Source organism: Vipera ursinii, assembly GCF_947247035.1.
Source record: "Vipera ursinii genome assembly, chromosome: 2".
Classification (NCBI taxonomy): domain Eukaryota; kingdom Metazoa; phylum Chordata; class Lepidosauria; order Squamata; family Viperidae; genus Vipera; species Vipera ursinii.
This window is the reverse complement of record NC_139513.1, coordinates 28,053,982-28,070,523: the sequence shown is the minus strand read 5'-3', so window position 1 is coordinate 28,070,523 and position 16,542 is coordinate 28,053,982. Positions and strand designations below refer to the sequence as shown.

Genomic DNA, 16,542 nt, shown 5'->3' with positions numbered 1-16,542 from the left:
TACGTTACGGGCAATGAGGGAACGAGCGCGACCGTCGAGTTATCGGCGCCAAAATGGCTCTTCTAGGGAGATAAAATCTCAGCCTCCAAGGCACGACGCCTCCCTGTGAGAGTTCGTCTTGTACCGCGGCTCGGACCACATCTCGTTCCACCTCGGCTCGTTGGACCGGAGGGCCGCAAACCGCGCTGGCTTCGCGCGTGGTGACTTCGTGCTGTAGTAGCGTGACGTTCGGAGGAGAGTTTCCCGGCCGCGCTCGCGCGGGGTTGCCGTGGTAACGCTTCAGCGAGCCTGGCCTAGGATGGCTGCGGCGGCGGGGGCAGCGGTGGCCGCGGCGACAGCCGAGCCGGACGACGGGCCGCTCCTGCCAGGCCCTCCCGTCGGGCGACGGGCCGTCTGCTCCCGACCCTACTTCGTCGTGCTGATGGTGTTCGCGCATCTCTACGTGATCAACGTGCTGGGCTTGCTGCTTTTCGTCCACATCAGCTCCGACGATGGAGGGGAGCCGGAGCCGACGAAAGAGACTCCTGGCCCCGTCCCGGAGGCGCCCCTACTGCCCGTTTCTTCAGGCAACTTGGACCCTCGGGCTCTGCCTCGCCTGCAGGGCATTAAGGCAAGCGCTTTCCCGCGGGCGACGGAGTGGGGGGGGGACAGGGAGGAAGGAAATCGGGGCTGCTTTTTTCAGGAACTTCTTTCTTTTTTTTTAAATTTATTTTAATCCCATTTATATCCCGCCCTTCTCCGAAGACTCAGGGCGGCTTACAATTTAAAGCACAAACCAATGTGCTTAGCAATAGCCTTCATTCTATGCATATGCCTGCTTATTATTTGTTTTTATTTATTTTAATCCCATTTATATCCCGCCCTTCTCCGAAGACTCAGGGCGGCTTACAATGAGAAGCACAAATCAATGTGCTTAGCAATAGCCTTCATTCTATGTATATGCCTGCTTATTAGGGCTTTCTCACCCCCCCCCCAAGCGGCATTATTACAAAGTCAGCTTATTGCCCCCAACAATCTGGGTCCTCATTTTACCTACCTCGAAAGGATGGAAGGCTGAGTCAACCTTGAGCCTGGTGGGACTTGAACCTGCACTAATTGCAGGCAGCTGGTGTTACTTAAGGAGGCCTTAGCCCACTGCTCCACCAAGGCTCATCCTTTAGAAGCCGGTCCCCTGCCTCGGAGCAGCCCTGTCTCCTCTGGCTTCTGGTAAGGCGTCTGCACCAAAACAGCAGCCTTGAGGGCAGGGCTGAGTCTCCTCCATCAGGTGACGTCGCCGCTTGTCTTTGAACTCTGCATCCCTCCATCCCCAGCCATCCTGGTCCCCAGTCACACCGGTGGGAGAAGCTGGCGGTCTTAAACTATGAAAGGTGTCCCTTTGAGAAGAAAGCCTCCTCGAATATATCCTGTAACCATCGGTTTGCCATCTCACATTTTGATCCTAATAATATGTGCCTAATGTACAGGTAATCCTCGACTTAACGGCAGTTCGTTTAGTGACCGTTCAGAAGTGACCACAGCACTGAAAAAGGTGACTCGTGACAGCTTTTCGTACTTATGACGGCCGTGGCATCCTGTGGTCACAGGATCGATTCATATTTATGACCATTGCAGTGGTCCTGGGGTCATGTGATCACCTTTTGCAACCTTTTGACAAGCAAAGTCAATTGGCCGGTTGCTAATGTGACAACTGTGGCGATTCACTTAACAAGTGTGGCAAGGAAGGTCGTAAAATGGGGCAAAATTCACTTAACAAATGTCTCACTTAACAGAAATTTTGGGCTCAGTTTTGGTCGTAAATTGTAATCCTTATTTTAAAAAGGATGCTTGACATCCTTTTTTCCCCCAAAAATCAGTTTTTCAGATTTTTTTAACATCTCCCTTTCTTAGTGGTGGTGAGGAATTTCAATTTCAGTTAAAAAAATGGAGTGAGGAGTTACATTATCTTCTATAAGTGTATGCACATTCTCTCAACTCACCATCCCAATCTGGATAGCTAATTTATCTTTTGTGTTAAGAAAACAGGAAGATTAACATACAAGGTAACCTGGGCCTTCAGAAATAGGTGCTGAATAAAATTATTTAAATTCTTTTAGATGCTTATTTTGTTCTTTGTACAACTGCAGATTTCATTAAGAAAAAAGGTGGACTGTTTCCTTGCTACCTTTTTAAGGGCTACTAGTTAAATTTTTGCTATTTGTGCATTTATCTTAAACTGAATTCCCATTCAGTTCGATGAATCTTTTTTACCACGATGTAAAAAAGATGTTGAGATTCTAGAAAGAGTACAGAGAAGAGCAACAAAGATGATTAGAGGACTGGAGGCTAAAACATATAAGGAACGGTTGCTGGAATTGAGTATACCGGTATATAGTTTAATGAAGAGAAGGACAAGGGGTGACATGATAGCAGTGTTCCAATATCTCAGGGGTTGCCACAAAGAGGAGGGAGTCAAGATATCCTCCAAAGCGCCTGAAGGTAGGGCAAGAAGCAACGGATGGAGACTAATCAAGGAGAGAAGCAACCTAGAACTAAGGAGAAACTTCCTGACAGTTAGAACAATTAACCGGTGGAACAACCTGCCTCCAGAAGCTGTGACTGCTCCAACACTGGAAGTTTTTAAGAAGAGACTAGACAGCCATTTGTCTGAAATGGTATAGGGTTTCCTGCCTGAGCAGGGGGTTGGACTAGATGACCTCCAAGGTCCCTTCCAACATTATTATTGTTGTTATTACCTTTCTTCTGGGTAGACCTTTAGAAGACTTCAGCAGTAGAAGTATAATCATTCCAATAATTCCTACCTTCTCTGGTATGCATAGGTGGAAAACATGGCATGAAATGTTTGACCCCTGTATTTCCTATAGCTCATGATATATAGTTTCTTTTTAAAGGGGAATCTGTTTTTTCTCATTTTTCATCCTACTTTAACTTTTTCCAGTGTGAATGTAAATTCTGGAAGAACAAATTTATAGTATTCTGTGTGAGTTGAGCTTATCATGATTAGAGTGGGTGAATTATTGGCATTATTGGGTTTTTCTTACTATAATCTTAGATCAGTTTCTATTCTGGAATTGTGCTGATCTTGATCAAAATAAATAATGGAGTGTCTCTTGACTGTAAATGTTCTGAACTGAAGCATTTGTTTCATCTCAATTGCCCTGAATTGCTGGGACTTGGATGGCATATAAATTTAATAAATTATGGTTCATTGTACTGTCAGCCAGATGTTTAGACTGAATTTGGCATTTTTTTATCTACCTATCAAGTCCTTCCCAAGGATCTGGATTGGGAAATGTAATTTGATGGTGTTAAAGGTATTGTCACAGGATAAATTATTATTACGGCTAGTTGCAGAGTCAGCTACATGTTGAGACTGTATTTGGCATTTACATCCAGCTATTAGCTTATTTGTTTGTTTATAACATATAGTCACTTGTCTTTCAAACAACTCTGGGTTTCCTAATTAAAAATTAAAGTGCATATAAAATCATATTAAAGCTAAAAATGCAATCTGATAAAACATTAAACAAAAACCCGGTGCCAAATCGGTTCTTCTCCGAATGCTGGGGGGAAAGCCAGATCTTTAAAGCCTTATGGAAGGCTAAAAGAGTGGAGGCCTGACGGACTACAGGAAAGCAGTGTGTTCCACAGGCAGGAGTTATTATTACTATTATCTTTGTAGAACTCATCTCTCTAAATACTTGAGGTTTCCTATCTGTAATGAATTTTCCTAGATTGATTTTTAAGTGTTGCCATTACTTATGTCTACTCTTAAAAGAAATGCAGCTACTATACGTGTACAGGAAATAAGTTACAAAGCCTTCAGACAGTTAAATATGTTTTTGAAAATGGTATTCTGAATGTAGTCATGGCAATGCAGAATGCTATGTATTGGCACTCTGCTACAAAATAACATTAGATAATTATAAATCTAAACTTGTTTTCCTAGTGGCTAAAAAAAGAAGCTTTATGTTTGTTTTATAAGCTGCCATGAACAACTCCACTAACTGTTCCAACATTCTCCAAAGATTCTTTGCAAATGTTTCAATGTGCTGTCTTAATCAGCATGGAAAGTATGTTGTCTCTATGAACAAACTAAATCAATAAAAATATATTGTTTATTTCATTTCCATCTTCATACCTGGCACTGCTTATAACACACTTTTAGATCAGTAATATTTTATCAAATGTTTTATCCAGTGAAAAAAGTTTAAATTTATGCTTATTTTTAGGCATGCCAGTGTTTGTGCATCCTTGTATAGTTTAATTAAACATGCTACTGCTCAACATCATTGCTGTGTCCTGTCTGGAAAGCTTAAAGTTTGCTGATACATAGGTGAAAGTTTTTGACCAAATCACAACCATAACTCTTTTAACGTGTGTGTGACATAATTCTACATATAGGATTAAACCAGTTAATTCATTACTTTATTATCTTTTAAAGGTGGGCCATAAACAGAAGTTGCAACTGGTTCCTAACAAAATCCATGTTATGAAAACTCTCAGCTTGAAACCACTTCTTTTTGGTAAGAAATAGAGGCTATTTAAAAATATATCTGTACATCCTATTCTAAGTTCTAGGTATATTATTATAGGAGCAATCTGTCTTTTGGTCTAGCTAGACTTAAGTGTTGAAATGAGGGCAGTCAAATTATCTTGAATGATGCCCACCTGAATATGTTAGAGTTCTGATTGAGTCATTGGGTTGTTTGCCTGCCTAATCATTTTAAAAACCACTGTTTTTCCTCTCTCTTTGTTTAGGGGAAAAACAATATTTATTTAGAGACCTTTGTTTAGCTGGATCAAGCGTTGGAGTTTTGATTGCCAGAGCTTTGTGAACTAGTTAGCAGAATTTGGGTGTAAACTTGGAAGTTTTATTTGCTTACAGGATGTAATCTGCAAGATTTCTATTTTAAGTATGAAACAGAAAATTAATTGTGGACAGTGGTATGCATCTTATTTTGGCATGAAATTAACTTGTGAGTTTTATCCCTGGTCTTTATTGAAAACATTGCCCTCTCAGTGCAGTTCAATGAAAGCCTTTTAAAACTTAACAGTAGATTGCTTGTTGTTTTCCTCATTACAAATTTATTTAATCAATGGATGGCAGGAAAGTTAAGGACAATGGTCCTCTAAGAGGAGTATGTTTTCTTCAGTTGTACTCTGCTATTTTTATTTCTTGTGAAGCAGGTAACAGTTTCTGAGCTCTGCTGGCTCAAATGAAAGGCTGAGCCTAAACGTGTATCGTAAATCATAGTTTGTGGCTTAGCCTTAAACTATGATCTGTTTTTCTGATTTGTTCACAGATATTTAGGCAAAATACCTTTTTTTAGGATTGGAAACGTTGGTGCGTGTACTGAGATATTAGTTCCTTGCCTCAGAACTGTGGAATATTTCGACCCAACTATTTCCTGCCTTCATAAATCATCTTAAACATCAATACCGGGATTTAAGTAGCATTGGATTTTTGAATGTTCACCTTTGGATGGGAAAATCATTTTCTTGTACCTTTCTTCCATGTTAGAAATCCCAGATTTCCTGAGTGAAGATGAATGTAAATTAATTATACATTTGGCTCAGCTGAAAGGCCTACAGAAAAGCCAGATTTTGCCCACAGAAGATTATGAGGAAGCCATGGAAATGATAGATATCAGCCAGATGGATATCTTTAATCTGCTGGATCACAACCAGGATGGACAACTGCAACTTAAGGAGGTATTCAGAATGGAATGATTGGCTATTAACTGGGAAATATCAACCTCATTCAGGTATAACCCTGAATCAAGTCCTGTAAGAAAAGGACTGAGAGCCGTGGGCTGGCTCATACCCCTGCACTCTTATGACGAGAAAATTAAATATATTTGTAAAAGTTTGTAATTACATTTGAACTTGGATAAACTGCACTTTGTTTTAACTACTGTTTGTTCTAACAAGCCAGCTTCAATATATGATACATTCTGTCTTTTATTTGGATAAACCAATCACTTCCTAGTCTGAATGTAAGGAGAAACTGTGGTTAGTTAAAAATAAGAGGCATAATTTCCAGTTTTGCTTTTGTGGCTATGTCAATAGAGGACAAAAAGGAGATGGGGAAGTGTAAGATCCTGTAGCTTGCATCTGTAATGGAAAATAATGAGTTAGTCTTATATCTGAAAGAAGTCATACTGTGTGAATATTGAACATTTTGAATGATCAGACCTTAACTATTGTGTTTTAACATCCTGGTACAATTCTGCATGTTGCATCATTGACACGTTGTTAGTTGCGAAGTCGTGTCCGACCCATCGCAACCTCATAGACAACGTTCCTCCAGGCCTTCCTGTCCTCTGCCATCTTCTGGAATCCATTTAAGCTCATGCCTACTGCTTCAGTGACTCCATCCAGCCACCTCTTTCTCTGTCGTCCCCTTCTTCTATTGCCCTCAACCTTTTCCAGCATTAGGCTCTTCTCCAGCGAGTCCTTCCTTCTCATTAGGTGGCCAAAGTATTTGAGTTTCAACTTCAGGATCTGGCCTTCTAAAGAGCAGTCAGGGTTGATCTCCTCTAGGACTGACCGGTTTGATCGCCTTGCAGTCCAAGGGATTCGCAGGAGTCTTCTCCAACACCATAGTTCAAAGGCCTCAATTCTTTAGTGCTCAGCCTTTCTTATGGTCCACGTTTCACTGCCATACATTGCAACTGGGAAGACCATAGCCTTGACTATACGCACTTTTGTTGGCAGGGTGATGTCTCTGCTTTTTAGTGTGCTGTCTAGATTTGCCATGGCTTTCCTCCCCAGGAGCAAGCGTCTTTTAATTTCTTGGCTGCAGTCCCCATCTGTGGTGATGTTGAAGCCCAGGAAAATAAAATCTGTCACTACCTCCATTTCTTCCCCATCTATTTGCCAGGAATTGAGAGGGCTGGATGCCATGATCATGGTTTTCTTAATGTTACATTTTAAGCCAACTTTTGCACTCTCCTTCTTCACCCGCAACAAGAGGCTCTTTAGTTCCTCTTCACTTTCTGTCATTAGAGTGATGTCATCTGCATATCTTAGGTGGTTGATATTTCTCCCGGCAATCTTAATTCCAACTTTTGATTCATCTAGCCCTGCCTTTCTCATGATGTGCTCTGCATATAAGTTAAACAGGTTGACAGTATACAGCCTTTCCTCAGCTATTTGAAAAGCTTCCTCAGACAGCCATTTTGCTTTCTTTTTTTCTCTAATATTGAATGGTTTGCCTTGGATTCAAACTGAGATCATTCCGTCATTTTGGGGATTGTATCCCAGTATTGCTTTTCCTACTCTTTTATTGACTATGAAGGCTACTCCATTTCTTCTGAGGGGCATCTGAATTAAATTCCCCCATTCCTGTCCATTTTATTTCGCTGATTCCTAAGATGTCGATGTTCAGTCTTGTCATCTCTTGTTTGACCACGTCCACATCCAGCTTGCCTTGATTCATGGATCTTACATTCCAATCATTGACACATACATGAGGACAAATCTCCAAATAAAACAAATAACTAGAGGAAATTTTCTTCCTGTCTGAACAACTGGTGGCCCTTTGTATATCCTGGGATCCAGTGCAACCAGAAATAGGGGTGCTTCCTGGGTGTTTCATCGATTATCTGTTAATTTTTGAGTTAGTGGATTCTACTAATGCATCTCTTTGAACAAGCTGGCCTGACCTGATGGGACGGGGTTGGATTTTATAAATGGATTTTAACTGTTAATCTGTATTAATTTATTATGGGCACTGTTTAATTACTTTTTTTAATAATTTTTAATTTTTGTATCTTGTTTTTATGTATTGCCCTGTTCACCGCCCTGAGTCCTTCGGGAGAAGGGCGGTATACAAATTAAATAAATAAATAAATAAATAAATAAATAAATAAATAAATAAATAAATAAATAAATAAATAATCTGCACTGTGTTCCAATTGCAGGTGCTGACACATACCCGCCTGGGAAACGGTAGGTGGATGACACCCGAGAGCCTCCGGGAGATGTATGCCGCAGTCAAGGCAGACCCAGATGGCAACGGTAAGACAGAATGCTTTTTAATGCACTGTGTAGCATTGTTCCCTTCCCTATTATTCTGTCACATTAGATTGGAACAAATATAAAAATAGTCATATGACGGTTTTGTACTAACATTAGGATCAAATCAGGGGTAAAACAAAAACAGCCAAAGTTGTAACAATCAACAAGTATTTCAGTGACTATAAAGGCAACTTACATTTAATTTTATGGCCAATCAGACAGTGGCAAACAAACACCAGCTTTACTTTTTAAGCACTGCTGTGTGGGATCCAAAGCAGAACATGCAGATTCAGTCATACGGTATTAACCTTGTGAACTCTAAAGCTTCCTCTTTCCGCTACGTACTGTAGTCAAGATGGTCGGTGATTAATATTTATATGTTATTTATATGTAAGGGTGAAGGTTTATACATATGTTGTATATATAGCATGTTTAAACGCATGTTATGTATATGTACACTTTTGAGAGGAAGCAACTAAATTTCATTTTTAATGGGTGCCAATATTCCCACACTAAACAAATGACAATAAAGGTTCTCCTCTCTTCTCTTAATTCAACCCCAAGTGATACCTCTGGCTTTAGGTACTGACACCTGTTTAAAAGCCAGAGAATCATTCTTCTCTGTGATATTTTAACTTCAAATTTTGGATTTTTACTTGCATTCTCTTCTCTTAATTTCTGCTCTCCCACCCCCACAGCTTTTTGTTTGCTAACACTATGCCTTTTATTAATTTTATATAGATAAACATTCCTGCTCTTCAATAGCCCTTCCCCTCCATGTATGTTAGAGTTGCCCAGTTAAAGTAAATCTCATAGGGATCATCAGGGAAGGTTGGGTCCTCTGGTTCTGATGCGACATACCTCCTGACATCATGTTTACACTGATCAGTTTCTGGCCTGACATGGACACATATGTTCTTTTCCTTCATTTTACCCAGGTGTTCTAAGTTTGGAAGAATTTAAACAATTGAACATTCAAGACTTTCACAAGTACATGGGTAGCCAAAAAGTGAAAATGAGCGATCTGGTGAGGAACAGCCAACATACATGGCTGTACCAAGGTGAGGGGGCACATCAGGTCATGCGCTCCATACGGCAAAGGTAAATTTATCTCACTCAGCCATTTTTACCAATTAGCCTTGCTGTCGGCTTGCTGATCGGTTTTGCCAAAATGCACAAACCAGTGCACTTAATGCACCTACTTTGCAAAGCACTAGAAATCTAAATGGCATTTTGTTGGTTAGTGATATATACCCTATTTTTCCGTCTATAAGACATACCCTTATATAAGATGCTCTGGCATGCGAGTTTCTCCAAGCTGGCAAATCCTGAAGTTCGGCCAGCTGACAATCTTGCCCCGTCCTCCCGTTAGTGGCAAGCCCACAGGAGCTTGACACCTGCACCAGGCAGCATGACAACCCACACAGGCATGCCCTGGGCTGCAGCGGTTACCATTATTTTTCCGTGTATAAGACACTGCACTTGTATAGAACGCACCTGATTTTTGAACAGGGTGCTTGCAGGAAAAAAATAGTGTCTTATACACAGAAAAATACGGTACAATGTGAGGAATTGTATCTGCTGAAAACCTGAGACAATAGCATTTCAAAAGGACAAGTTTTAATTAAAACTGGTCGCTATGTTTATAAACAGAATTTTCCTAATAGATTTTACTACTTAAAATGTACATTTTCCTTTAGCTTTGTTTTGAATATTTGAGTTAAAAAAAAAGCTTTGGAAAGAGTGGCTCATACTTAGTCAGGTGAAACAGAGAAAGAGATTGATTAGTGTTTACAGCTCTTTTGCTCAGTTTTATTAATTCTTGAGTAAAATGAGTTTTAGATTATTCTGATATTGTCATTTAAATCTAATAACTTTACACCAGTTGTCTTAAAGTCAAATGAATATTAGACCACATAATATAAAATGTGGAAAGTGGTGTGGCGCATTTATGCATATGCAAAAATGCAACAAATATTAAATATTGCTGTTAATAAAAATGTATGACTAAATTAATACAAAACTTACAATAAATTATAATAATATAAAAATACTTGACTTTATTGAAAGTCAATAAAAGCAAAATATGTTCCCTACTGTAAATCAGCATTATTATATTACTGATTGATTGATCAGACTTGTATAGCTGCTCATCCCAAATGGATTATATATGTGGCTGTAATGTCCAGCCTATCTATTGTCCCTTATCATACTGTTTTGTTGTTCTGTGCACACCCTGGCATAATGACAAATGGTGATGTCACCAGGAGTGATCCTTCTGCATCCGTGCAGGGCCATCACATAAAGTGCAGTGTCCTTGAACAAGACAAGACAACAAGGCAGGACAGCCCCTGCCTTAATTTTTTATCATAGGCCACATAAAATATACTGCTTAAAAAAATAAAGGGAACACTTAACACAATGTACTGTATTTAGTAGTATGATGTCTTATCTTGTGTTCCCTTTATTTTTTTGAGCAGTATAATTCAGCAGGGGCATGCAGCCTACCAGCCAATGTCTGAAGTTCCTGGTTTATTCTTTACTCTTTTGAAGATACATGTAAAAAATATTTAAAAACAAATTTATGTTGACTTGTAGTAACTCTCGCTGACTCACATCTTCCTTAGGTTCCTGATTTCCCCCACCAGCATCATATGCAAAAAGTGCAACAAAATCTTAAAATGCCAAGCCAGAAAAACCTGCATATGTTCAGCATGATTTGCTCTTACTTAAAAATAACAATTGTGAGGTGAATCAGAAGGACTTTGTCAGAAAATGTTCTTGCTGCAGCTCTACTGCAGATCCTCTTTGTTTCAGACTATTTGTCTTACCATTCTTGCAGAATGGCTGGCTGGTGTTAAGCATGTTTACGAAAAAAAATTTAGCCAGTGTGTTTAGAATTGCAACATGAGTAGATCTCCCTCTGTGTTGTTTTTTTCCGCGATTCTTTCTGAATAGTTTAAATCCTTCCTTATTTCTTCATGAGTTTCTATGTTCCATTTGTGTCTTAAGCAAGATTTTTTTGTACACTCCTTTTTTTGTATGGGAACGGATGCAGATGATCAGGGCCAGCATTGTGAACAGAATGTTTTTTGAAACAGCTCTGCCTCCACCAGTATGACCCTTTTTGAGTAATTGTTAAGAAGCCCTTTACAAATGCTCGAAGCAATCTTGATGGTCTGATACTGGCTAAGGCAGGGCTTTTCAACCAGTGGTACGGGTAGCACCTGTGGTACATTGTCACCTGCCAGGTGGTACGCGACCATCCTAGAAAAGTAGCGGGGGAGGGGAATGAGCTGAACCGGTGGCAGCACCGCACAAGCCTGAGTGAGAGACGGCTGGAGCTGCAGGGCTGTCAGGGCTCAGCGGAAGCACCAGGATCAGTGCCAGGCTCCAGCTGGAGCTCGGCGCTGATCCTGGCGCTTCTGCTGAGCCCAGAAGCGTCGATTAGCTGGAATGTATGGTCACAGTGTCCCAGGGTCATGTGAAGTGACCAAAGCCTGCTGCAATCACCCAGCAGAGGGGGGGCGGAATAAAAACCAAACACCCCCCACCCCACCCCTGCTGCCAAGCCTCAACAGAAATGCTCACAACAATGAAAACCTCAGACAGGAGGAAGAGCGCCGCCGGGCAGGCAGGCAAGTGTCTTGGTCAGCTGCGGCTTGGGGAGCACTTTTTTCAGTGCCATTGTAACTTCGAACAGTCACTAAGCAAACTGTTGTAAGTCGAGGAGTAACTGTACTTCATCACTTTTTCCCTTTTTAGGGGGGGGGTGTCATCAAGTTTTTGACACCTTGCTAGGCGACTGGAGGTACTCGGATGTTGCCATATCCTAAAAGTGGTACAATGGGTGAAAAGGTTGAAAAGCCCTGGGCTAAGGGAATCTGAGTGGCTTGAATGGGAATATTTGTGGGCACCTGTTCACACTTTCTTTCCATCAGCCTGCCTCTCTGCTTGTCTATCTTCAGGGTAATTAACTTAACCCATCTGTCGCCAGAGATTGTGGAGCACAGCGAACCGATGCAGGTCGTCCGCTATGACCAGGGAGGACATTACCATGCTCATATGGATAGTGGACCAGTGTTTCCTGAAACTGCCTGTAGTCACACCAAACTGATTGCCAACGAAAGCGCTCCGTTTGAGACGTCTTGCCGGTAAGCCTAGAAACCGAAGACAGAATGGGTTTACTGGCTATCTGGTAACAGGGATGGTGTGTTGGCTTTTAGGATAGCAAGTCTTGTTCTCTTTCTTACAGCTATGTGACCGTGCTGTTCTACCTAAATAATGTGACGGGAGGAGGCGAAACTACTTTTCCAATTGCAGATAACAGGACTTACGAAGAGTTGGTAGGTTTGTCTTTCCTGTACTGGCTGTTTCTGTAAAAAAGTGCTTTATTCATTTGGCTTATATTTCATACTTCTACTCAGTTAAGTTTTCAAAGAAAAAAATAACAATAAAATTCAATAAATAACAATAAAACACTCAAATCCAAACCATTCCTTTCCGTACAGATAGACACAGAAAAGCCTCTTCTTCTGTAAAGGTCTTCTGTCGGACACATTGGAAATAGGAAAGATGCTCCCTAGATCAAAGGTCCCCAACCTTTTGGGCACCAGGGACCGGTTCTGTGGAGACAGATTTTTCCATGGACCGGAGAGTGCATGTTTTTTCTGCATCCCGTGGATGAGACTTTGCTTGTTTGTGCGGACCGGTTGTTGGCAATGCCGTGGCCCGGTACTGGTCCAGGGACCAGGGGTTGGGAACCCCTGCCCTAGATAATCCAGCTCTCAGCATTTTAGTGCTTTGAAAGTGAACGGCATAGCTATAAATGACACTCTATAATTGCACATCTTTCAGCATAAGAAGAGCAGACCAGGTAAATGCAACTGGCAGATGCTTTTTAAGGATAACCCGTTGTAGAGAATATTGCAAAAAGATAAGATAGTTCAAAATTGCCAAGCCAGTTGGCTGAGGAACAATAGCAACTGGACCATGGCTGTGATTATATAGATGCACGTCTCATCATAGCCATCAGCTGATGGCAATTGAATTTAATTTAATTTAATTTATTGAGATTTCTATACCGCCCTTCTCCCTAAGGGACTCAGGGCGGTTCACAGGGCATATATAAATAACAATACAAAAATTAAAAAACAATTAAATCAATGCCCAAGTTAAAACAAGAATGATAAAACAAGCCTATAAAAACCCATATACCCCCATCAGGCCAGACCCGCTAGTTCAAATAAATGGGTCTTCAACCCGCGACGGAAGGATCGGAGGTCTGATGCCGTCCGGAGCTCAACCGGCAGTTGGTTCCATAATGCCGGAGCACCCACAGAGAAGGCCCTCCCCCTGGGGGCCACCAGTCGACATTCCTTGACCGGAGGCACCCTGAGGAGGCCCTCTCTGTGGGCACGCACAGGGCGGAGGGGAGTCGACGCCGGCAGCAGGTGGTCCTCGAGGTATCGCGGACCCATGCCATGTAGGGACTTAAAGATCATAACCAAAACCTTGAACCTTACCCAGAAGACAACTGGTAACCAATGCAGCTCACGGAGCAAAGGTGTAACATGGGAGTACCGGGAAACTCCCAAGACAACTCTCGCGGCCGCATTCTGTACCAGTTGGAGCCTCCGAGTAGTCTTCAAGGGAAGCCCCATGTAGAGAGCATTACAGTAGTCTAGGCGAGAGGTCACGAGCGCATGAGTGACCGTACATAAGGCCTCCCGGTCCAGATAGGGCCGCAACTGGCGCACCAGGCGAACCTGGGCAAAAGCCCCCCTAGTCACGGCCACTATATGATCCTCCAAAGTGAGTCGTGAATCTAGGAGGACTCCCAAGAGTCCTTTCATAGATTCCCCAATGAACATCGTTTTATACATTCCCTAATGGCCACCCTTTCTTCAGTCTCTAATCCAGAATGACGTTGACCTACGTGATACTCGAAAGCATTGTGATAAGGGAAATCTACGCATAAAACCTCTGCAAGGCACTGCCATTTTCTGGTATAATTACCTGCCTGATGGGGAAGGTAAGTTTCTTCCTGAGGCAACCTGATAACAATCTTTGTATTATTATTATTTTTTTATTTTATTTTATTTTTTTATTTTATTTATTTATTTTATTTTATTTTATTTTTTAATTAATTAATTAATTAGGTTTTTATGCCACCCAACTCCCCTACAAGATGACACTGCTTGGCTTTTACTTAATCCTTTGTTGGCTATTTTGGAAAGCTTAGAGCTGCAGTTATGTGAAGGTGATCCCTGGAATCTTGTTTCTTTGCAGGCTGGGTTGGTGATGTTGACGAATATTCCTTACATGGAGGCTGTTTGGTCACTGAAGGAACCAAGTGGATTGCCAACAATTGGATTAATGTTGATCCTAATAAAAGGCGACAGCTCCAGTTCCAGAAGGAGATGGCTCGATACATCAACAGTGAAAACGAGGACCAAAGCGAATGGACTGTGGACAAATCCTACAGCAACGTGCATGTAGAGCTGTAATGTTTGGAGATGCCTCTTGGCTGACCTGGAAGCACCTTTTTTGCACTAGCATTTTCAGCTCTTCTATTCTCCCACATTTCCCAATTATTATGTTTCTTCAGAGAATGTAGGGTTGCCTATCTAGGTGGATTGGGGAAAGGAGAAGCAGGGCACTCGATGCAGTTTGAGGGAGAAGGGATTATGTGGAGAGAAGGGACAGTGGCTGAGGGCATCTTTTGATTTAACGGCTGGCTTTGCTGAAGGAGATTCCGAGTCTGTCTCTGAATCTTCCCTGTGACATATGCAATCTCCCTTCAAGGTTCCTTATCATCCTGACTTCTCCGGCTGAATACATTTTTCTTTTAGCTGGTTTTGTAACTATGATCTTGTAATCTGCCCTTCTTTTCCTTCCGTTTCAGTTTCTCGGCCTTTGCAGGCAACTGATACAGCTTACATAAGGGCAGTAAAACCCACATCAGCAAAACGAGGCCTGCATATTCTAGGTTGCTCTGTAAAGAGTGAGGCGACCACTCTTAGCCTGTATGGGCACAGATCGGTAAAGTGGTATAGAGGTTAAGGTGTCGGGTGAAGCCTAAGGAAACTCAAGTTCAGGTTCACGCTCTGCCTTGGAAGCTCACTGGGTAACTTTGGGTCAATTTCTCTCAGCCCAACCTCCCTTTATGAGTGACTGTTGTGGGGATAAAAATGAAGAGAGATCTGACTTGGTTGTCTCTGCAAATGGGGGGGGGGGAATTCTAATCAATCCAATTTGACCGCACAAAGTATTCAGCAGGAAGCCAACTCCCAAGTAAAGGTGTATCTGATTGCAGGCTTCAATCCAGAGTTATGCCAAGGGGTCTTGGGCATGTTTATGTTCAAAGAACACGCAGGGAGTAAAAGTACTAGAGGCCTTCCGTGGGGTGGGGTGTGCTGATCGTGGAAATTTTTCTCAGGGTTGGATATAGTTCTGAATTACTATTCAGAAATATTTATACCAGTAATTTATCAGGGAAGTGATGGAACGGTTAATATGTGCAATTGGAACATGTGTTGTATGTGTTGCAATTGTTATTTCAGCCATTTTATTTGTGTGTTTGAGAAGTTGTTTATCTGCAGGAAACCTTTTGTTCTGTCTAGTTTTTTTTTTAATTTGAGGCAGTGGCATAGGTAATATTCCTCCTAGAAGATAAATATGTATTTAGATATCCAGTATGGAACCAGCAAGGTTCTCAGTTAGGAATTTAAAAAAGTGTTCTGTAGGATTAGGTTTAAGGTGTATGCAGATCATATATTTTGGGGCTAATCGTATTGTTTCTCATGAAATGAACAGCACTTTTCCACTGTTCCTCTGCATTCAGAGAGATACTGTCTTTGAACGAGGGACTAGATATAGTAGTCAAGCCTAAGAGTATCTGGTAGACCAATCTGAAATGGATTTAGCTCCATTTTAAATCTGTCCAATAAGCAGCCTTGCCAAGCAGCATCTTGGACTGTGAACCACATTGTCTGGACTATACTGTTCTTCCTATTTTTTTTTCTGACCAAGAGCTCTCAAATAAAATACAGGTAGTCCCCATTTAGCAACTGCCTCTTTTAGCAATTGTTTGGTGAAAAAGTAACAATAAATCCTCTCATTTAGGGCCTTTGCAGGCCTGTGAAGCAATGGAAAGCTGAAGTAAAATCAGACATACAATGGAGATTTCACTTAGTGACCGCTTTGCTTAACAATTAGGTTGCTGCTCCAATTGAGATGGCTAAACAATGACTACCTGTAATCCTTTGTCACATCAAAGGTTCTTTGAATATCTTATCACTTGAGGGCCCTTTTATGCACTTTTCCTAACTATAAAATAAATTGGGGTGGAGGGTGGGGGTAAGACTAAGCAGAAGGGGTTTCCTTTATCTCAGTTGAAAGTGTGAACTGCCATTCCCCACATCCTCATTTACTGGCATGAGTGCAGGTAGTCCTCACCTTGCGACCACAATTAAGCCCAACATTTTTTGTTGCCGAGGCATTTGTTAAGTGAGCTTC

General features: G+C 41.5%; 1 protein-coding gene across 1 annotated transcript; it reads left to right on the top strand.

Moving 5' to 3' along the window:
- Positions 1-298: 298 nt before the first annotated feature.
- On the top strand, positions 299-15,061 carry P4HTM (prolyl 4-hydroxylase, transmembrane; the record flags this gene model as incomplete). Its single annotated transcript, XM_083356568.1, has 9 exons — positions 299-610; positions 4,442-4,523; positions 5,522-5,712; positions 7,926-8,022; positions 8,961-9,123; positions 11,991-12,176; positions 12,278-12,368; positions 13,933-14,056; positions 14,314-15,061. 9 exons carry the CDS (start codon positions 299-301, stop codon positions 14,529-14,531), a joined length of 1,464 nt encoding a protein of 487 aa, XP_083212694.1. The 3' UTR covers positions 14,532-15,061.
- Between the last annotated feature and the right edge of the window lie 1,481 nt (positions 15,062-16,542).